This window comes from Oxyura jamaicensis, chromosome 5 (genome assembly GCF_011077185.1).
Source record: "Oxyura jamaicensis isolate SHBP4307 breed ruddy duck chromosome 5, BPBGC_Ojam_1.0, whole genome shotgun sequence".
Taxonomy (NCBI): domain Eukaryota; kingdom Metazoa; phylum Chordata; class Aves; order Anseriformes; family Anatidae; genus Oxyura; species Oxyura jamaicensis.
This window is the reverse complement of record NC_048897.1, coordinates 61,892,164-61,915,422: the sequence shown is the minus strand read 5'-3', so window position 1 is coordinate 61,915,422 and position 23,259 is coordinate 61,892,164. Positions and strand designations below refer to the sequence as shown.

Below are 23,259 nucleotides of genomic sequence, written 5' to 3'. Positions count from 1 at the left end.
AGGAAGAAGAAAGCTCTGGAGCTCATCTGCAAGTTTTTGCCCTGCTAAAGTGGAGCAACTTAGAAGCAAACATCTCAGCTGGAGCAGTACCTCTCTTTGTACAGACCAGGCGAACACACAAGGTGTATCAGCACAACTTTGCTACATTTTAACTCCAACTGAAAAAAAAAAACAACTAATTTTTGAAGATGGAAGAGTTGTCACAAAATTAAGAATTGACAGCATATGGTAGCTGTTCTGTCAGCTGACAAGGAATTCATGCTATGGTGTAAGGTTGTATTTTAAGACAGAGCACACTTCCTTTCTAAAAGCAAATTCTCCCAACAAGCAACTCATTTACCATATTGCAACAATTACAGCCATCTGAAAAGCTGCAGTTTCTCCAATCAAAGTAAATTATTTGTAAGGATTCTTTAATATGCCTTTATCTGATTTCTACCTGCTCTTTATCCATCAGGTAAAGAAATGTCAGTACAAGTTTACCATTTTGTAATGATGCAGCAACTTGTTCTATTTTAAAACATTAGTTCTCAGTGGCTCTTACCTGTTTGAGTACATCTAATATGAGCTCATTGAAGACTTCATTAATTGCCATTGACACTGTCTGTCGGTCCATCCCTTTGCTGAACTGCCCGCTTCCAATGAGATCAATCAGCTCCCATGCAGAAAGACCTTCTCGGCTGGTGTTGAGAGCAATCTTATAGTGGTCAAACTGCTCTTGCTGCCAGCCTGCTCCCATTGCTTCAGTGATTTTCTTAAGTAAGTATTCAATCTGTACAGAAATACACACAGAAATTAATCATTTTCAGCAGACACAAAAATCAAGTGTTTCAGAGCTATAAACTACGCTTCTTCTAGAAGCTATCACTCACAGCTAGGTTCCTGTGTTCACGTTCAGGCCCTTGGATGTGCATAGCTTAATTAGCAAAGATTTTAGGCTCCTGTAGCCTTCAGTCTCGGCTGAACTTTTGACTGCCAAGCCCATCTGCAGCTACTCTCCTCGTAGTAAGCAAAGAATCAAACCTGTGAGCCTCTGGCAGTGCTCGGATTCCTACAGAACACACAGGACCTTCCCCGCAGCACCTTCCCCGCAACACCTTCCAAGCCATGACAGCAAAAGTGTGAGAAAGCAGGAAGTTTCAAGAAGTGTTTGTGGGAAGTAAAAAGCAAACAAATTGCTAACAGTAACAGCAAGGTGGCGGTCTGGACAAGAAGCAAGATGAAAAACCACCAGTCTATGACCACAGGCTCCTCTTCACCAGCTCTCAGCCACTCCACCGCCAGACATAGCGTTGGCATAGGTACCAAGAGAAGCAAAGGAACATTTTTCACCTCTGCTTTTACTGTTTCCAAAATTAACTCTTTCCTCCTTTAATCCTTCATCATTCTGTACATATTACTGCAGGGAAATACTTCTAATAACATCACTCAAATGCAAGAATGTAAAAGATGGAAAGACAGTTGGGTTTCTTCTTTTTTGTTGTTTTTTTCATGTATTTTTAAACTCATCACTCTGCTCCTTGAGCGCCACAATATTTTTAAACTAAGTCCATCTACGGCTTTACAAATGGGGAAAATTGCTCTTTAAACAAAATAATTAGTGAGAGCCTTTCTACAAAGACCTCTATACATCAAAGTAAAAACCACACTTCTGTGTTTCTGTAAGTGAGGTCATACGATACCAGTTGCAGAGTTCAACCCAGTGCTGAAGACAGACCAAGCTAGTGTCACCTTCTGCGGGTTTGGGTGACAGCTGACTGTTCCCTCAGCAGCTTTTGCAGGGAAACACGCTGAGTGGAGTTGCACACCAGCACCTGACAGTTCTCTGCAACCCGCCAGCAGCCTCTGAGCCCTTAGGAGGCCTGAGCTGAGCGCTCAGTCACCCCGCGCTGCTAACACGGGCCAAGCATTTCAGCTGATCTTTGGAAACACTAAGTGACTCAGAAGTCTGAAAGCCATTATCAAAAATGACTCAGGTGGACGGTGTGAATGTGCCTCACTGGAAAATGGTGGAAACTGAATGCTTTCCGGGACTATGTTTTTCTCACCCCTGATGTCGCTTCACCTCTGTTCCTCAGCACTGCTTGAGGACAGATCGCAATTCCTCCTATGGCTAAGGAAAACCCCAGCCAGGAGAGCCAGGGATGTTTCACCACGGAACAAATGACCTTTTCAGCTACAGCTCAGAGTCACCTTTCAGCCAGCCTAGTAAGCTTTTGAGCACTCAGCAATCTCTTCTACATAAGAGGTTTGGGAGTACAAATAAATGTTTTTCCCCTGAAACATTTCACGACAAGGACTTGCCAAGCCTCGAGATTTTGGTGCAGTGTACGCGCTGATTTTGTGGCTGCTGCTTCTCCCTCTCACAACTAGTACAGACAAATCCCTTCTCTTCCCTCACATCCGTGATCAAGAAACATGTAACCAGGACACACTCATCTCACAGAGCAGGAAATTACCAAACCTGAAATTCACCTTCTACAGATGGGTGAGGTTTCACTACCACTTCAGCTCAGTAACTATTCTTAGTCTTACAGCCCCTATTCTAACAGCACGTGGGGATTAACGCTGCCACAGCGCAACAGAGGAGCTACTGAAAGCCACGGCACTGCCAGGAGGGAAAGTTCCCATTGGCAGGACGCACCTTTCCCTCGGAGGCACGCCTCCTCCTGAGGAGCCTCTTCAGAGCAGACACCAGCCAGGCACAACTCAGGCCCTTGGGGTGGCTGTGGAAGTTGTAGCTTTCTGTGTCAGCTTCACCAAGCAAGGAAGGTAAGTACTTCAGCTCCCAATGCAACTCTTCCCAGCCAAGACACAATTTGATTAGGGGCCTTCACAAAAGCAGCATTCCAGCTGTAGGCAAGCGCAACTCCTGCAGGGCACCAAGTCCGTGGGAATCCCCAGCGGTGACTTCCAGCCCTGCACGGCCACGGCCATGCCCTGGCAAGTGGCCCCGGGGCCGGCAGGGGCTGCTCGCAGCAGAGCGGGTGCCTGCCCCCAGAGCATGGCCTGCGGCCCAGCCTCGCAGCGCTTCCACGCGCGGGCTCCTCAGAGCAGCCGATGGCAATCAGGATGTTTTGGCGTGCCCTCCTGAGGCTAACATAAAACTTTGTAGGTCTGTAAAATTCAGTACCCGATCCCTTTAAATATCTTTAAACACACTTTACTGGTTTTCGCTTCCCAACCTCCTTACGTTAAAAAATTAATCTAAGGCTTCTGAGCAGTAACTACCACAAATCCTCAGCCTTCAGCTAAAGGCAGGAAGCACCATACTTTCTACTTCCAAATTTTATAGAAAGGGAAATTACAAAAACAAAAAATAGCAACAACAAAACCTTCACAGCATGCAAGAACAGTAGCACTGTGAACTCGTTTCCAAACAAACCTAAGTACTGATGAGCTGACATGATAATCGATACAGGAATTTTTTTTCCCCTCACACTTGAAATACATTCTGTCCCTCTGAACAGTACGAGTTCTCAACTACGATTCTGTACTTCAGTTGAAAGGGAAGCTAAAGTAACTAAGGCTTAATTAAGAAGGTGTTGTACTTGCCAAAATGCTAGGTAGTAACTAAAAACAAAAAATCTGATTTCACAACCTATTACACTGCCTTGAGGCATGTGATTCTCAAATTGCTTTGGTTAATTACTTCAGACTAGGGCTCGCTATCAGAGAAAGGAACAACAACAACATCATACCTAAACAGATATTCTTTTTCACTTCTTCGCTCAAACCGTGTGAACAATACATATACCAAACTAATGGTCTGGAAAAGAAGTAATGCAAAATTGTGCAGAACTGTTGGCTATTACATGGTATCACGTAATGCACTGAAAGTAAGCACTGAATATAATGCACTAAAAATACTCTTTTATGTAATTTGTGGACATTTTTTATTTCAATGATTGGAACAGATTTTAGCATTTTAGTCTGCTAACCTCCCATCTACAGGTGACTAACATCACCAAAAATACCGTAAAATCCCAGTAAAGTATGTATTTTAAAATAATGAGATGTCTTAACTCGTCTTATACGAAAGGGACTCGTGCATGTTACCGCTTAGTTTTTGAAATAAAACATCTCAAGCTTTACCTTTTCTTCAGCTAAGCACAGGGCTAACCAAAGTCTCCATACAAATTACGCCTGATGTATCTGCTCAACAGCAACGAGCGTTGGGGTGGGCTATAAATGTGGATCAGTGCAAGATAAGTATAGGCAAGTAAGTTGGATCTGGCAAATATGGAAGCAAACAAGAGACCGTTCTTTACGTGCTCAAATGAGGAACCTCAGAGAGCAAGTGACATTTCCCCTCCTCCACAGAGACACGTCCACTCAGCAAATAACTGACAAATTAAGCATACTGGCTCACACATAATCTGCTCTTGTGGTTAAGAAGTAGAGTGTTAAAAAGCAACTGTGAAGCAACGTTTGCTGCTATTCTGACAGGACCTTACTCCCTGCGACAGACGTAACACGGCTGGGGTTTTATTTCAGGACTGACATCGCACCCGCTGTTATGAACCAACTGGCTCTGCAGTATGGAAAACTGATTCCGTCCCAAATCAACATTTTTCAGACAGAACTTTGTCAGGAGAAAACAAAAGAGAACATAAAGAGCAGAGGCTCTTCAACACAAGCTGTACAACCTGCTTGGTACCTTCTTTCAGAGGACAGTTTTTCTTTTCCCATGTTTCAATACCTATTTGTTTTTCCCTTCCAGATATTCCTGGCACTATTCGCCACAGGGAATGAAGTTCCACAGATGTTTCACATATTTTTCTGATATATAAGTGGATCTCTTAGAGAATGAAAAAGAGAAAATAATATCAAGGAGGCCTTCATGCCCAGCAGAGCATGTCAGACAGGACTATTCTGGTTCATGCTATTCAAATAGGGTTTGTGATATTAATAGTGCAAATGTAAAAAAATAAAAAAAAATCCACACCGTACAAAATTATGTGGAAGCACATGTTACTGGGCAAGAGATATGAAAGCAATTATATCCCATTTCACAATCCTCATCAATTCCTTTCCCCGCCGCATCAGAACATCACGTGCTCTAATACTCTGAAGCCAAATGTTTGATTCTGCCTTTCCAACAACCACAGAAACATCCCCGTGACAGAATTCATTGAACCTCACAGGTAACTACTACTCTGGAACAATAGTTTGTGAAAACTGTGTTCACCAACCAGTGTAAAACTTTTTTTTTAAACTGAAATTAACATTAAATAGCATAATAAAGTTCAACTCAAAAAACAGTGCCCAAGGAAGTCCTAAGGACAACTTGCTGCATAAGCTGAGAATTCTCTCAGCTTTCACAGCAGTCAAGGAACAATGGGAAGAAATGATACAAGTCAAAGGTTTCTCTTTGCCCAGAGAAGCTGTGGATGCCCCATCCCTGGAGGTGTTCAAGCCTGGATGGGGCTTTGGGTAACCTGGTCCAGCGGGAGGACCAATCAGAACCACCACACACTAAACTTTTATTCTAGTTGCATCAGTTTTGTTTTTATTTCTGAGCGGCTAAGGTTCCATTCCCTTTATTTTGTTCATTGTATCAGTTTCTGAAGACAGAATGCAAACAAGAAAGCAAAAGTGGCCACAAAAAAAGCGTGTCTGCAAAAAATTCCTCCAGAGGAATCACCACTGGGCAGCTTTAGACTTCTGCCTCCCAGTCTAAGAAAAAAAAAAAAAAAAAAAAAAAGATTTGGATCCTCTTTGTACTAAGTGGAAGGATTAGAAATGCCATGTTAATACAGCTGAAGGCTGGAGGATGAACAGAAAATGACTGTACAAATCCTGCTTCCTCAAGAAGTCAGGCCTAAAAAGCAGAGATAGCAGATATTTTAGGCTTACTTAAAACAAGTTATGCAAATGCTGTACTGCAACACAGCGGGCATACAGCTTGCAGCGCACACATGGGCAAGTTGCACCATTTCGGATGGCCCTGTAACACAGCTAACAACATACCACAGCTTCAGGCGAGAAAGCATTCCCAAGACTGCAGTCACATGTCCAGAAATAAAAAAGGGAAGTGTTTGGAAACCTTTTTATAAAACAGAAAACGTCTGGTTAAACAACAGGAAAGGACACAGAGACTGCAACAACTAAAAGGGGAGACATAAGGAAAGCTCATGGCGGACTAGAAATATTTTTCCTCTTATGCCAGCAGTTCTCTCCACATCTCTTCCTTTTAATTTTTACCTTCTTGTGGAAGAGGTAAGCTGAAGGGAACACATATTTGGATGCCCGCATTTCAGATGATCTAGTGGAAGAGACCAGCTGTTGGGAGGGGAGCAGTTCCCACCTGGGCTCTTGCCTTCTGGGCACACGAGCGACACAGCTGCTTGGTGAAGTGCTGCCCACTGCAACAGGACACAGTTCTGTTGTCAGCCAAGAATATTAATTCTGAAATCTGTCCATCAGGACTCATTTTAACTCAAGCAAACAAAACACAGCGTTGTTCTCCAGTCCAGCTGTGCCCCTATGAAATACCACCTTTGCTCAGTTTACAGAAACGTTTTACTTTGCGCATACCCCAGCTTCTCACTTGAAAGGAGAGGGAGCTTTCAGCTTTGATACCATTCTGCATTTCCTAGGGACATGAATGCCTTTGCAAAACAGACACTTGTGGACCTCTGTTCTTTCCAGCTCTCCTGCCTGCTCCCAGCTGCCCACCAGCAGCCAGCAGAAGCCACAGCGCAGGCCAAGGCTGTGACCAGCTAAGCCTGGTGCCTTCCACAGCCAACACGGAGGCACAAGCTCTTGTGCCTGTGACCCAGCATCTCTCCGTAAGCACAAAGTCACATCCCAAAACCACACACCCTGACCCAGGCCCTTCCCCACGCTGGATTTCACCAACCTTACTCCCCTCAAAGGCCAGGCTGCCATCCCTCCTTCTGCAGCAGGTGAAGAGCCCAGGCCAGGCACTGTCTCTGGATTTCTGTCCAGCCTCTGCTAAGCAAGCAACTGGGGCAGCTTCTGGCCCTGGTACCACTTTGCTTCTGCTTCTAAATTTCCTCTTTGCAACTGCTTTCCCTGCTCTCAGTTTCTAAAGCTCTCCTCAGCTTGCATCTCTGAAAACTTTCCAAAGTAGACTGTGTTCCACTCTCTATCTGAGCAGCTGCTGCAGCAGTTTCCAATTTGCTGCCTCATCAACACCTGGGCAGGGAATCAAGCCTTAAGGCTTTGCAGGTGGGGGCAGCCCCTCCACAGGTAGCCTTCTGATATGAACGGCCTAACACAGCAGCACAAGTGCAAATGTACACAGCGCTGGTCTGAAGGAAAGACAGCAGCATCAGCCCTCAGTCAACGTAGGGCAAAGAAGGTGAGATCGCACTCAAAGCAGAGTTTTCCAGATAAGACTGCTCAGAGGAGTGCAGAAAGAGCTCATTTCATTAAAATAAAATAAAATATCAGATGTGCAGACAGATCTCAAGGAGCGGGTCCTCTGAGGAGGAAAAGAAGGCATCCCTACAGCCATGTGAAGTTGAATCAACACCTTCGCTGGGGATGTAAGAAGCTCCCTCTATCATAACCCTGCCATCCACAAGAGGGATGCAAAAAGCGATCACCTCTCCAACCTGAAAGTATGATGGAAGTCTCCTAATTACTGTTTCCCTAAAGGGTGGGGGGAAGCCTAAGAGGCGGGAGGGAGGAGGGGAAACAGCTGGATTCCACACAAAGGGCTCCAACTAGAAACTGCAGTAAACTGCATGTTGCAATATTCACAGCCAGCGATAAGAGAAACAAACAGGGCTGGAGGAAGGCCTGCTCCCTGGCTGAGAAGTTCTAGTGATTCACGAGAGGTTTACATTTGTCTTACCCAAACATAAACACTGCAGAACAGCAAGGGTTCCATCACCCTCCGATCTGTTCTACCTACACTTTGCAAAAATCCCTTGTCACAGCTCATTCATACATGACGTGGAAGTCATTTTTTCATTAAACAGCAGGCAATGCTAAAAAGTGGTAAAGACTCAATATCTAACCGAGTTTTATTTTGAACTTGAGAGGCATAAAAAGTAAATGGAAAGAAAAATACCTTGATTAGGTATCACTACCACTCTGAATACTATCGAAAAGAGATATATTCAGATGAAAATTCTCAGTACTAATACAAAAATTGCAAGTTTGCACAAAAAATGTCTTGGAAATCTTGGGGTTTAGATGTAAGATTTAAAACAAAACAAAAAACAAACAAACCAAAGACGTAAGAACTTAGAAGGCAGATACAGAAGGTCATACAGAGAAAATAATATATATATATACATATAGTCAGAAAGCAGTATAGATATATTTATATATGTATTTATTTATAAAGCACCTCTCACCATAGTGATAAACACTCCTAAAGTAAAACTTTGCATCTTTACTTTTGGAATTTTGAGTAAAAGAGTGAGGAAACGTGGAATTTTCCAGAAGCACAGACAACTCCAGGAGGAGCGACAAACCAGAAGGGAGTGCATTCAAAAGACAGCATTCCTGCTCTGGCTGATTACATTACCTGTGTGGTCTAAGGCAAAAGGTTAAAGAGTGAATACAGGCATTGTACGTGATAAGAACAGAGCAGCCTTTCTTTGCCAGGCTCTCTAAGGGTTCTTTAAAGAGCATTGCACAATTTAACTCTTGCCATCATCAAGGAGATGCAGACATCGATCCACCCTAGAGTTTTAAAAATAATCCGAGTTGAGGAGCAATACAGGTTAACCCTGGGCATTAAGGACGAGAAGAAAAGCAGGCATCAGCAGCTACAACACCTGGAGGAGCTCCTTTGGGCTCAGCGCTGACTGCCAACAAACAGCGTGTTGCCCAGCATCAGCTTGCTACGGCGGCACAGCCCGGGGGCTGGCCTGGTGGAGGAGTCCTAAGCGAGCACCTGAGAGCTGGCAGCTCGGAGGCTTCCAACCATGCCAACAAACAAGGAGTTGTGAAATGCCGACCCTCGGGCAAGCCAGGCTGCCCAACCGAGAGCACAATGACAAACCAGAGACACGGGCGGATCTGAGTCCCAGGTTCAACAGCCATTAGTGGCTCTCACCTCCTCCCAAGGTCAAATCTGCCACCATTAAAAATGAGCTGTGTTGGCTTTTATAAACAGGATCTCCACCTCCTAGCACTCAGAACAACAACAACAAGACAGCGAGAAGACTGTCCTATTTCTCCCAGGAATATAAAAAGGCCTGGTAGGACCCTATCATCGCCAGTCTGGCAAAACCAGAAATATGCAGACTGAAAGTCTCCTGTGAAAAAGTAAGTGATAAGGCAAAACCAAGTGGTTCATTTCGATAGGCAAAAGGCGTTCTCTCTACTTCATGGTTTGGCACATCAGCTCAGAGTCACTCAGTTATGCCATTTTGGCTGACTCTAACTTCAAAAACTTCTGGAAATGTATTAATTGGTAACTCCAGTGCTGTCCTGCTAACCCCTGGGATTCCTGCAAATGGTTTTGCAGAAGACTATTTATGCCTGGAGTTCTGATCTTTCTCCTTCTTGCCTCACCCCTCCCCAGGGGGGAAAGCTTTAAATTGTGCAGATTCCAAAATCTTGCTTTAGGTTTAAAATACCTATTTGAGTATTGCCCCTACTTGCTCATGCGCTTAAGGCATAGAGAGATCTCCCTGGCATTTTGCTCACTACAGTCTATTCCTTCAACCATTTCAAGCAAGAGTATTCAGATGGTGGCTGCTGTTGTTCAGAAACAGACATCATCTGAAAACTTTGTACTTCTCCTTTTTACCAGGAGGGTGACATGAGACTAAAGATTCATCTTGCAAGTCGTGGTAACACAGAGCAGAGAGGAGAATTTTTTTTAGAATCACACTGATGTACTAACTGTGCAAAATTTTAATCACATATAGGCAAGTGCCGTGATTAATTATCACAACATGAGTCAGATGAGAACCTGAACAGCTCCAAGTGCTCTGTAGTACCTGACAGTCGTCACAGACTGCAAAATAAGCTGCGTACTGGGGGCCAGCCTGCACGTTCCACTTGCTCTGGGCTGTTTAAATGACAGACAAAAATAACCATCAGTATCTGAAGTATCCTGCAGGATCCCCACAAATGCATCCCAGAAGACAAAGAAAAGCACCTGAGGCCTTACGTTAGTAAAGGAGGAGAATTAAAGTTTTACATCAAAAGAAAAAAAATCTCTGAAATCTCTAGGGAGTAACAACCATGAACATAGCCCAGCTGGGGCACTAAGCAAAGTGATGTTAAATGGCTCAAGTTTTTGTTTCTTACCTCCTCAGGTACAATGATTAATGGATATTTGTCCTCTGATAAGAAGTTAAAAATAACCCACACTTTAAATGCATCTTCATCACTGATCTGCAAAGGACTCTTAGAGAGGTTCTTTTTAGCACAGAGAGTCCAGCACATTCTGTTGAATTCAACCTTGTCGAAGTTTCCTTGAACCTAAAATGAAGAAATTGAACAACAAAAAAATTAATATGCATGAATGGCACAGGATAACAGACAGACGAAGTTTAACAGACTAAGTCGTACTAAAAGCACCAAGGAAATTCTGGGTTGCAAGAAACGTCAAGGCCCAAAAAGAGCACTGCCGCAGCCCAGTCTGATTTCCTGCACTGGGTACACTACACAATTTCTTCCAGTGAAATCTGCATCCAACCTCCAATTTCTGGTCGAGTTAATAACACCCTGACTTCATGTGAAGGAGGCTACAGTGCATTTTGCGTTTCCTCTAGCTCATTAGCCAGCTCCCAAACCATCTTCATAAACATTTTTAGCTCCAGCTGCCCTTCTGTTGCACTTCTGAGGAGCACTAAGACACAATATAGTGAATCTGGAAGCCGTTATAACAAAAGCTACACGTGGACACGCTAGAAGTCATACAGGAACAGTAATTGGAAAAGACCTTTAATGTTCTCCTACTTTGTATTACTCAAATGTAACTCTTGAAGGAAAATATTCATAAACATGTAATATTTTTTTCTGGAACACTAATCCACCCAAAACCTTCTTTCTCCGACTCCCAAATCTTCACTTCACTTGTAAGAAAGTTCCTCATTTGTGTTATCCTTCACCATACCTAGCATCTGTACATACCCATCTGTGAATTATTTACATATCCGAAAGCTTTCATTTCCCCTATTTTGTTTTTAAACCCTCATTTATGTTAGAGATTAAATATATTTATCTCCCTGTAGCTTTGCCATGCTATTTCTTTGCCGACATGAAACTAACGAAGACATGTTCTGCCCTGCAATGGCAGGTTTTGGAAAGCACGTGTAAGAAATAGGGGCTTGCACCTCACCTGGGAACAACACCGGTCATACTCTTCATCATTTTCTTGCGATACGCCAAGCTTGGATGCCGCAAGGACACCAACATAAGCTGTATGATTTCCTATCCAGTCTTGTAACTGGTCAGATATAATGGAGGGTGAGCCGCAGTGGCTTAAGTCAAAGTTAGACTAAGGAAGTGGACAAACTGATTTGGGTGGAGGAAAAAAAGAAGGCCGAGGCAAACAGGAAACCGAGCCTTTGCCAACCAGCACTTTACAGTACAGTTTCCAGGACTAAAAGTGAGACTACGAAAGAAAACCATAGACTTTGCATGCTTGCAGAGCAGGCCACCAGTGTAAGTGTCAATGGAAGAGGCACGCTATTTCTGCCCTTTGAAGGAGGCAGAAGCTGGAGGAGCCACAAGCTCAGCACTGTGGCTGGTTGGTTGCACGAGAAACACAGTATTTAAATGGAACATTGGCTAAGCAAACAGCTAGAAGCCAGGTTTCTTCCTCCCTCCTCCTGCCTGCCAGCACCTCAACCCTTGGCTACTTTTGCCTGTGTTTTTTCCTGCCTGTCCCCCAAACCCTGCCCAGCAAGACCTGGCTTCCTTTCTAAAACAGCTTTACTCGCCCTGATGATGAGCACTTCCACCTTGAAAATGTCCTGGTGGTTGCACTGCTCCGAGGAAGATGCTGACGGAGTGGGAAACCTCCCCTCCTCCAGGCACCGCCCGGCCAGTGCTCCAGGCACCACAGGCAGGGCGGGAGGCTCTACAGGCAGCTCACCTCGGCACGTGCAGCCATCAGCAACCATGGGGAGACATGGCAGGGAGATGCCTCACGCATGGGCCCCAGCTGGAGTAAAAGCCAGCGGTTTCTGTTCATCGTGCCTGAAAGAGGCATCAAAACCCAAGTCACCCACAGCACTTCCTGCCACCAGGATTAGGCAGCAGCTAAGCAGGAGGTTCCAGGACAGCTCTGGCTGGGTCACACCACACCACAGGCCCATGTCAGATGTGTGCCTTTTTGTCAGAATCCAGACTTGATTCTGAAAGGGACTTCATAAAGAGTGTCCATGTGGCATCCCGAGCACAGACACTGTTTAGAGATTATTCAGAAAAAACAATCAGATGAGCACACAAAGCCCAGCTCTCCAGAATAACTCTCCAACTCTCCTCTGTTGTGTTTGTTGGGTTTTTGTTTGTTTGTTTGTTTTTTTCCTAAGTGATCACTGGCTGGCTGTTAAATAAAAGATGTAATTACCACATCATTGTTCTGGGGTTACTGGGAGTTGCGGGTGGAACTAAATACTTCTCTTTAATGAAGTATAACATTTTCCCTGAACAATTTCACGTAGCAATGCTATCTATTTCTGGTACATGAATTCCTGAAGTACATTTGTGTAGGGTGGGAGGGGAAGGAAGAAGAAAAGTCCACAACGAAAACCAAATCAACTTTACAGTAGGTCCATGCTACACAACTATTGGCTGGGTTACTTTGGCTTCTTGGCTGGCAATGCCCCACTCCAGGTGACTATAATAACAATTACTTCAAAGTAATAATTACTCTGGTGAGCAATCTCTCTGGATGTATAAAAAATAATTTCTAAACTGCTTCAAAAAGGTAAAATATTTGAACAGTTTCTAAAGTTATACTTCAACTCATTTGCAAAAGTACCTCTAGCTTAACTAAGAAACTGTAAAAATAGAAAATTTTCAAACAGGAGGAACTGATGACCAAACAAACCCAAGTCATAAACACACACGCATGTTGCTTTTTAATGACACAGACAAAACATATTTATAAAAAACAGATTGGGTCAAAGACTACCCTGGAATTTCAATTTAAGAAGAATTTCCCAAATGGCTTTAGTTATTGTGAGACTCTACCACGACTCTTATGCTGATGCCATCTTGACGTGAAACTAAAATGGGAGATTTATGAAACTCAGCTGAGAAACCAGAATTTCTATTCCATTCGGCCAGAATACTCACCCTGCTTGCAACCTGCACAAATATCACACAATTCCAGCGCTTAATGAATGAATGAATCCTTGCAGAGAGATTTTTCCTATGCACTAGTACCTGATTTTAACTGCACTTTACAGAGTTTGTTCCAAACTATTTGAAGTCACCTTGTTATTTGGAAACTTCTACAGTACTCCACACTACAACCGCACAGCAGCTATTGCTTTTATTTCTGAATCTGTCTGAATGATGGAACATGCAACATGAACCAATGCTGCCAACTGCTTAGGGTCTTAGAGATCAAAACATACTGGCAAGATCCCTACTTTCCCTTTCTGAGAAATTCAACAAAATAATCAAAAGAAAAACGCAGCAAACCCCACACAATTTTCTAGATCTTAAATTTATAGCTGTATGCTATAAAGTTTAAAGGACCATCATCAGTAACCTACCGAGTAACTCTAAAACATGAGGAAATACAAAATATATTTGGCTCAAGTATAAACGATGAGAGCAGGCCCCAAATATTACAAGCACTGGTAATGTAAACAGCATTGGCTAAGTTGTCTGGAAGATGAGATAACAATGTAAGGGGTTTCAAATGATGCCCTTCGTTGCCTGCCCCCACTATGACTCTTCCCTGCTAAATAAGGCAGACCGTGAAGCACCGCCACCAGCGGTATTGAAAAGGAACCAACATTTCCAATGGGTATGAAAAGACATGCATTGTAAACATTGGAACACGCCTAACGCCGTTATGAACCCAAGTAAAACAAGCAGTGAAGACGTTATCTGTCTGCTAAGTAACAAGAGGCATGGTACTGGAGCGCATCATTCAGACAATACGAGTTATTCAAATCATTTACTCAACTTTCCTATTTGGATAAAGAAAATTTGTTGCAACCCATTTGTGTCATCAGACTGCCCATTTTGCCTTTCTCGATGATTACTTGGTTGTATATAAAGAGGCTCTATTGCACAGTAAATTAAGTCAAGTCAGCACTAAAGAATATCAAAAGTGACAATTGCATTTAAGAGTATCACAGGGGTTACTATAAAAGGTTGCAAAGTCCACCCAATACAATTATAACAAAATCCTTAGAGTCACAGTTACATAGCTCTTTTAAAAGAAATCTAAGGATTCATTCTTCAAATATTTTGCTGGCATTTTAAGGCAAAATGCCTTGAGATCAAGTTCTCTCGTAAGCCAGTTGCTCAACAAACCAGAAAATACGTAACTGGAAATTGAGAGAACTTCCTCTGTATCTTGTGGAGTACTGGTCCTTCTTCAGCAGCTTTACTTAGCAATATGAATTGGTACCATTTGTCCTACAGACACCTCATCTGGAAGAACAGACCATGCCTTGGAAGAATGAAGAAAGAGGAGGGTTCTTGTTTGCTTTTTTTGTTTGTTTGTTTTGAACAAAGGAGACGTGCCGTGAATCAGTGACTCATCCCACTGCATGTTGCCTTTTGGCCTGACGTAAAGTCGTCTCTGAAAGATGTGAGGTCACAGCCAGCCCACAAAGGTAGCCTTCTGTCTAAAGCATTTCTCTGATCTTTAATACTACCTCTATAAACTGTTCTGAGACATTTAGTCAGGATCAAATAATGTGACGTTACAGGCAATTTAATACTGCCCGTACCATTTTCAGTTAACAGTTAAGATAAGCCAATGCTATTGGTATATCATGCAATCATGACAAGCCAGAGTAGGGCACGAATAAAAGAAAACAACACAAAAAACTACACGGTCGCACCCTTTCCTTTCATGAGAAAGCAAGGTAGCTTGTGCTGTGCTTCTGCCATGGGATAGGAAGATGGCCAGAGTAGCCAAACGCTGTAAGTTCACACCAACTGGTTTATGTAACCAGGTCTTTCATTTTTAAATTAAATTAAATTATTTAATAAATCCAATTGTTCCTCATTTCCATAACTTTCTTCCTATAAATGCCTTTTAACAATAAAGCATGCTTATACTTGACAAAGCCTTCTATCGCTTTTTTTAATCCGACTTAATGGCTTGCTACTGCCTACAAGTGGTACTAACAAAAACAATGTGCTTCAGCCTCGGAAATCCTTCACTTAGAATAAAATAAGGCCCTCCTCGCCCTCCCCCCCCCAAAAGTGTATACAAGCTGCTTGGTCTCCGGCAAACCTTGTAGGAGCTCAAACCACCAATACTAAGTGGAAATGAGATCATAAACTTCCAAGGGACAAAGCAAGATTTTCCAATCGGAAATAGCCAAGGCAGCGAGTGGGTACCCTGGAAGTGTTTTAACAGCCAGCAACGGCCGCACACAAATCAGGGCACAGCTACTGGGCTGGAGAGAAGCACAGACCAGAGAGGGAGAGGAGCTTAAGATATACGAAGCTTTTCCTGTTTGCAGGGTGACAGACTGCATCTCAGGGACATATCAGATTTTTCACCTGTATTAAATGTAGATTAAAGCAGAGCAAAAATTAACAAACTTGGCTATGGAGCTTGCGTAATCCTCAGTTGTCACATTGGACTTTTCAGCAGCAGGACTTAACATAAAGGAAAGCAACCGTCCGTGTATCCCTGAAGCCACAAAAGCAAAGCTTGAGGGTTTCTGGGGTCAGCCTCCGAGTGTAAGAGAAATCGGTGGTACTGAAGCTAGCGTCCATACTGTAACACAGGCTGCTTTGTATTGTCTAGACCAGTTGCCCAGCTGAATTTGTCAGAAAGAAAGCAAGACAGTTTTTTGCTTTCAGGAATTTTAACCTCAATCTCAAACATGCAGCTCCCAGAGGTCGGCTCTGGCCCAGTGATTGCCTCTACTCAGGATAAGCTGAAGAGCAGTGGGAGGGAAACGCTGCTGGCCTTCCAGAGCTTCCCCCAGAACAACACACAACATGCAACCACAGAAGACTAAGGAGTGCTCAGGCACCAAGGGAACGAACTCGTGAGACAAAACTTAGCAGCACTCCCTGACGTTACCCACTGTCAATATCTGGGGGGATCTCTTTATTAAAACCCCTCATGAATAGACACTGAAGATACTTTTCCCATCCTGTTGGCAAAGGAGCCTATGGAAACATTCTGTTACAACCATAGCCTGAGGTGGGACAACCTATAGCTGCAAGACACTTTCAAATCGTTTTAAAGTGTGGTGCGTCATGAACACGGTTCTGCATGAGCACAGCTCAGATAACCACCAGGTGCTGCAGGGAACAGAAAGCAGGGAGAGAGAAAAGAAGCAGAGAACAGCGCGCCCTGGCATTTGAAGGCACAGACTCTCCAGATCACCAGACCTGCCACCACCCAGCAGAGACACGCTCACAACCAAAGGTCTTCAGAGCAGGAGGCTTCCTGCAAGCAAAGGCCAACTGTAAAGACAACACCCTAAGTAAAGACGCCGTGACACAAAACCTGGTAAAGGGAACAACGGAACACAAGAACCCCAAACTTACCTTTTCCAAGATGAATTTGTTTAAATATGGCATGTAACCCTGATTGGAAACCGGTCCTTCATCATCATCCCTGAAGTGCTCTTCCAAGGCCACCGGGTCATGGGGAACGTTTAACACCGTGCACAAGTTGTGAGAAAGGACCTAGGGACAGAACAGAAATCAGTGACACCACTGTCAGCCTTACCAGGCTGTCTCCCCCAGAAGAAAGCTGCGAGCAGAAAGTGATACCTTCATATCAGCATGAGTTCTGCCCTGAAGGTTTCTGACAAATGTTTCTATCTTTACATAAAGATATATAAAGATATCTATCTATATATATAAAGAAAGTCAACTCCAAGGACGTGACTGCTTCCCACAGTCGCAGTTTCACAAAAGCAATGTGATTACAAATAGGTCCATTGCCACGAAGTGCCCCCACACCTACAAAAGCTGCCCTTTGCGCGCACCCATTTATACACTTGATGACCAGGAGAGGCCTGGAGAAACACCAAAGTAACATGTACGCAGTGAAACTGGACAGGTAGGAAAAATGACCACTAACATCTAGCCTTGGAAAGTATAACTGATTATTATTCAGGGCAAGTGAGTAGTGAGGAAAACAACTCAATACGTAACCTTCAGCTTACAAAGAAATGACCACTCAGATTGTGGTATTAACTATGGATTTCTCTCATCTGCTTGCTTTTGGATTACTTTTCAATATTCTCATCATGTTTTAGACCGTAAAGGAAAAGTAATGCTATGGAAAGAGAAAGGGCTGAGGTGTGCTTCTCCAAGTTTTATTTTAAAAGGGTATTTGCATGAATTACATCGAGACCTTAACACCCACCATCTCTCATGACTGTTCTTCAGAAATCGCCTTCAAGAAGAAGCTCCATGCTTGGTTAGTTTTAAGGAAGTACAGAATTATTGAAAACTAACTGGTAGCCAAGACATCTTAACTTCTTCAACGCAGGCCGACTTTTGCACGCCCAAACTAACACCTCAGTACCAACAGGAAGGCAGAACCAGAGTAACAGCTGCTCCTCTGCCACCAACACTTTCCTAAGAAAGTAAGATTAAACAAAACAAAGCAAAACAAACAGAACAGACCCAAATGACACAAAGAGGAAGCGGTAAAATAAAGAAAGCAGGCTCTAAGGAGACCTTACAGCATCCTTCCAGTACCTGAAGGGGACCTACAGGAAAGCCAGAGAGGGACTCTTTGTCAGGGACAGGACAAGAGGGAATGGGTTCAAACTAAAAAAAGGGAGATTTAGATTAGATATAAGAAATTCTTCACTCAGAGGATGGTGGGACCATAGAACCGGCCGCCCAGAGAAGCTGTGGATGCCCCATCCCTGGAGGAGTTCAAGGCCAGGCAGGATGGGGCTTTGGGCAGCCTGGTCTGGTGGGAGGTGTCCCTGCCCAGGGCAGGGGGTTGGGGCTGGGTGGGCTTTAAAGTCCCTTCCAACCCAACCCAGTCTGTGATTCTGTGTGCAGAAAACTTACAAGCAGGACAGGGTAGGTGAGTAGACACACAGCAGTAGAGATGGCGTAGCTGCAAAGTAAGAAGCGGAAGCCTGAGGTCTTCAGACTTCCTAGGAAATCAAACGTATGCCACATGTTTAAAACATGGTTGTTTTTTTCCCAAATAAAATCATATACATTTACTTTTATGTATGTTAATGAGACGTGCAGAATCTAAGCACTAATTAGCGTGAAGTCCTACAGAGATAGCCCAAAACATAAATTTCATTCAGCAAGTCCTGTCTACACACTCCCAAAGTTACACTTTCTACTAGGAAAGCACAGAGCTCCATAAGAAATACGTATTTTCATGCTTGCATGCTAACATCAAGCCACTAGATCCAACCAGAAGTTAAAGAACAGGAGAACAGCATCCCCATCCTTCTGGGGGAAAACCATGCTATCACGCGTGTTGCCCCTTATATTTAAGGCTTCTGCTGTTATTTAGAGAAGACCAAGGGATAACCAACTTTCTGAGAGAGACGTGATCTCACTGTTGCAACTAGGCTGCAGCCGCTCATACTGGAGCTACAAGGGTTCATGAAACATGACTGATTTGAGCATCTTGCCAAAATCACTTAAATTCTCAATAAAACACTTTCTCATCACGTCCTCGCTACGTATTTCTTTTCTGCCCTTCTTGGCCTTCTTGCTGTGCTTGGGCCGTCAGAAAGTTAGGTGGTTTCCGCATCAAACAACCAATTACCAGGGAAGAATTCCACTTTCAATCATTTTCTAAGACCTGCCTTATCTGCGGTCTCTCCTGTGCCCAGTGCTCTCTTTTCATAGTTCAGGAAATTCCTCAGCGCCTGCCAAAGCCTGCCATTCTCCAACACGGCCGCGCGCCAGATGAATTCTTCACTTGCAGGGCAAGCCTGAAAAATTCTGCGACCGAGGTCTGCTTTTGTTTTGTTCTCTCAAATCACATTATGTGGACCATCGTATACTCTAATGATTAATCTTCTTTGAAACAAACAAAACCTAAACAAAATCCCCCCCAAAAAACCCCACACCATTAATAGCTGAGTAGTAGATTAATTAGGGTACAGAAATTGCCTTGCCTTGCTGAAGCTCCGTCAACCATGAGGAAGTTTTGCCCCAGTAAGGGCTGCTCCACAGTGCCGAGGGTTGCTAGGCAGCTTGTTCTTTCAGCGTTCATTATGCTCTGAATGCCACGTCCAACAACCTACCCTCGTGCCAGAGCCAGCTCCTACCCCAAGCCAGCGACTTATCTCTGTGCTGCAGCAAATGGCTCCGGCGGCGGTCCCCAAACTGCAGCCCGCGAGATGCTGCAAGCGGCCTGCAAAGGGTCCCAGGCACGGAGCACCGCTGTCGGTGCGCTTCTTCCTTTTCCAGTGAACAGCTTTCTAAGAGCAGTGCCTGGTGGTACCCGGGAAATAACGGTATTCTGCTGTAAATACTGGATGAAACAAGCAAGCTCACAGCAAAAGTCTCAAGAGCACTACCACCGCAGGCTTGGGATTTACTTCTCTTACTGCCTGCCTTGTGCTGCAGGACTGAGCTCCAGCCCAGCTCTACTCCACCACAGCTGCTCCCCTCTGGACCCTGGTTTTCCAAAACTCTGATCTTCACAGAACGTTAAGCAGGTGGAGAATTGTCACCATCTGAGCAGATCCTTTTAACCTCACCCCTCAAAGCAATCTGTCTTCCTAAAAGAAACGAAGACCTGCTCAACTACTTCTTGCTCAGGGACAAAAATGTGGCCCCAATCACAGTAGGACCATCAAGAGGACAGATTAGCCCTACAGTGGCTAATATCACTTTCTTCAGTACTTTTTCTTCCCCTTCTTTTACATCTTTTGGGGGGGGGGGGGTTCCTCCCTCCCCCATCTCTTTTTAGGATGCGAAGACTGGCACTGCGGATGCTGACAGCTCCATTCAGGGGCTTCGTGTGAATTCACTCCAAGGCATTCTTGGCTCATCTCTCCCTGACATCCATGTCAGCAGCCAGCCAGCCAACAGACAGCTCCTCACAAGTACTTTCCCTTTTCCTTTTTTCATCGGTGCAGAGACCAGCATCAGAGAGGCCCCCCATCGCAGCACGAGGCCCTTTTGGCCCGCCTGTGCCGAAGCATGCTTGCTTCGCAGCTTCCCTAGGGCGATTTCTTGCCTGCTCAGGTAGCACGCCCTCGCTTTGGGCTCCCACTGCTGAGCATCTGCGTCAGCTCAGCGTCCTCTTCCCTCTTCCCTACCCGGGACGAGCGTGCTCAGGCCCGGCCCCTGAGTCCAGTGCCACTCGCCCACGTCACCCTGACGGTCAGGCTCACACAAACGCCTCGCAGCGCGCCGAGTGACCCAGTGGCAGGACCCTCGGTGAGTCACAGTGACTAATTTCCTACCGTCCCTCAATGCTGGACAAAGCCAATTGTCCGACTGCGGTCCTGCCCACTCGTCACAGCCTCTCAACCTTTCCAGTGCCTTGCTACATTGTTCGAGGTCTTCCTCTCCCTTTGACCGTCCCCCTTGCCCCGATTACACCATTGTTCCTCTTCCCACCAGCCAGCGACTTCCCCTTTAGTAAAAAGGCAAAGCAAAGAGAAGAGGTATGAAAATCCTGTCACACTCAGAGACGATTAAAGACTGCTTTAAGTTTTCTAAGCCTGACCAGTGACACTGGTCACCCGCATCTTACGGGCGCGAACAAGACCCCATTTGCACGAGGTGCTCGCCATCCGCGGATAACACGCCAGGAAGCCACGACCCTGCAAATCCATCCCGAAGGCAGCACGCCAAACAGAACAGCAGCCTGGTAGCCCCACTGTCAGAGCAGAGACGATTCTCCAAGCAACGTCGGGGGGAGCCTCCAAAGGCAATGTAAAAAAACCTGCTGCGTGTTAGCTGCAGTCTCACAGACATACTGGGAGGGAGGAGTATACTGATTGTTCCATGTAACTCCAGTTATACCCACACCACTTCACGATACAGATGAAAAGCAGACTGAATGTTGACGCTTTAGAGGAGGAACTTTTAAAGTCAATTTTAAAATAGCACATTGAAAGAAAGGTGAAATGGGATTTAAGTATAGGAAAGGAAGCATTTCCACGCAGCTCATGCTCAAACCACAACAGCAGCTATATTTACAACCACAGAAATTCTGTTTTACCTTGCCATATCGGTGTTTGAAAGTGCTGAAACATGCTGACAAAGTGCCAACTGTGTCCCTATTTAAACACAACATTTAAGAAAAGAATACGTAAATGTTTCTGCAGAAAAGAAGGGTAAGATCTGAAGCCAGCACAACAAGAGAACCTCAGGAGATTACTGATCAGACCAAAAATAACAATAATTAAAAAATCAGTGCACTGTGGAAGAAGATAAAATTTAGATTACCCAGAGGGCTGATTTTACTGTCTTTTCTCAGCAGCTCAGACCACATACAAAAGATATAAATGCATAAAAGGCATCTCGAAGTCCTTACTATTCCAAGCTAGTCCCTTTTTTTCCTCCAAGTGCTTCCTGTATCTCCAGGCTACAAAACAGAACCAATTCACGCATCTCCATCCGTTTCCTCTGGATAGATTAAAACCAATGTGTGATGCAAACCTTCCTAACACATTCGCCCGTGTAACTGCATTTCACTGAAAATATTTATTTTTTATGGCTGGCATAAAGATCACTCCTGGGTGGAGAAACCACTGCCTTTAGCAAGCCATGTGTTATACTGAGGACCTTCTGCATAATGGTGGCAATTCCTTATACTGAATTACACAACTCAAAGATCCGCCGTCAACAAGCTTCCTTACCAAGGGTTGAAGACTTCAGCAAATTACAGAACTGCAAGAAAACTGTTTGCTCTTTACCAAACTTTTTGATAATAGCAGTTTCACTGAATTATTAAACTTTTTTCTTCTAATGCTGCTGATCTCTACTAACCTGTTTACCTTCAAGGCTCTTCTCTCCAGTTTATAGGGTGCTGCTTTTTAGTCATTGCAACGTGGATGAGAAATATGTTACTGTGAAATGCCTTGACAGTACAATACAGCCCTAAATCAATCATGCAGGAACTTCTGCCCTGCCTACCCCACCAGCTGTGGCCATAACACATACTTTTTGTCTGCAATGGGACTGTCAGTCCAACACCCACGTTCATCATTTGCCACAAAAGGCTTCAGAAGAATACTCCCTACCTCTTCCCAGGTTTCCTGAAAAACTAATTCTTGGTGGCAGAAGGCAGCAGCCCCATTTCAGACCTGCTTCTGCATTTGCAGCTCCCCCAGCTGACACTTCCATCAGGAGCCTTTATATCATGAACTGCACAGATCCACAAGGACACTTTTTTTCCAAGCCTCGTCTCTCACAGAGACGAATAGCGTGGAACTGCTAAACAGGAAGACATCTGATAGGTAACGAGGGGACGAATTTAATTTCCTCTTTCCTTTTTATTTTTGAACTTTTAAGAACACAAGCATCTGTAGGCATGGGACTCTAGTAAGACAGATAACCGTGCCTGTTTGGAAAGACAACTGGTAGTTGAAAACCCAGCCAGCTCAGCGAACAATGTTAAAGAAGAAATGACGACGCCTCCATCGGAGCAAGCCGTACAAGCCCACCTGCGTGCTGGCTTCTGCCTTAGCCATTTACTCCCCCCAGCACCTAGGGCTACAGAGCCACGACCGCTTGTTCACCGACTGACACCATGACATGTGCTGCAGACACACCTCCTGGGCGACAGCACCGAGCACACAAATCCCGGCCGCGTGCACCGGGCAAGGTAGCATGACAGGAAAACCGGATTCCTTTAAAAAACGCGACGAGAAAAAAACCTCCTCTCTGCAACCTGCTTCATTCGGCTAGCCCTATAGCACCACAACATGAGCAAGCGCTCGCTGCGAGGGCTGGCCTCTCGCCCGGCTCCTGCACACAGACACGCCTGGCCGCACGAGGCTGGTCCCACAGCCCCCTCCGCCCCGAGCGAAGAAAAGGAGAAGAGGAAGGAGCTGCGGGCTGCAAGCGCTGACTCCATAACGCTGAGAACAGCCCGGGAGGCACCGGCTGCGCGCAGAGATGCTGCCTGCAGCAGGGCCGCCCTTGCTCGCTGTGTTAATCCCACAGAGCGCTCGGGCTCGAGCC

At 44.8% G+C, this 23,259-nt stretch overlaps 1 protein-coding gene across 3 annotated transcripts in view; it reads right to left on the bottom strand.

Annotated features, from left to right (window-relative positions):
• SWAP70 (switching B cell complex subunit SWAP70) overlaps positions 1-22,781 on the bottom strand; it is a 38,257-nt gene extending 15,476 nt beyond the window's left edge. For 2 of the 3 annotated variants that reach the window (XM_035327022.1, XM_035327023.1), the window contains exons 1-4: positions 22,740-22,781; positions 16,660-16,800; positions 10,249-10,422; positions 545-772 (exon numbers count right to left, since the gene is read on the bottom strand). In XM_035327022.1, coding sequence (XP_035182913.1) covers positions 545-772; positions 10,249-10,422; positions 16,660-16,800; positions 22,740-22,766 — 570 coding nt within the window. In that variant the 5' untranslated portion in view covers positions 22,767-22,781. Of the gene's footprint in view, positions 1-544; positions 773-10,248; positions 10,423-16,659; positions 16,801-17,580; positions 17,726-22,739 lie in introns of those variants that run through there. The other variant, XM_035327024.1, reaches the window with a different exon arrangement.
• Positions 22,782-23,259: the final 478 nt, after the last annotated feature.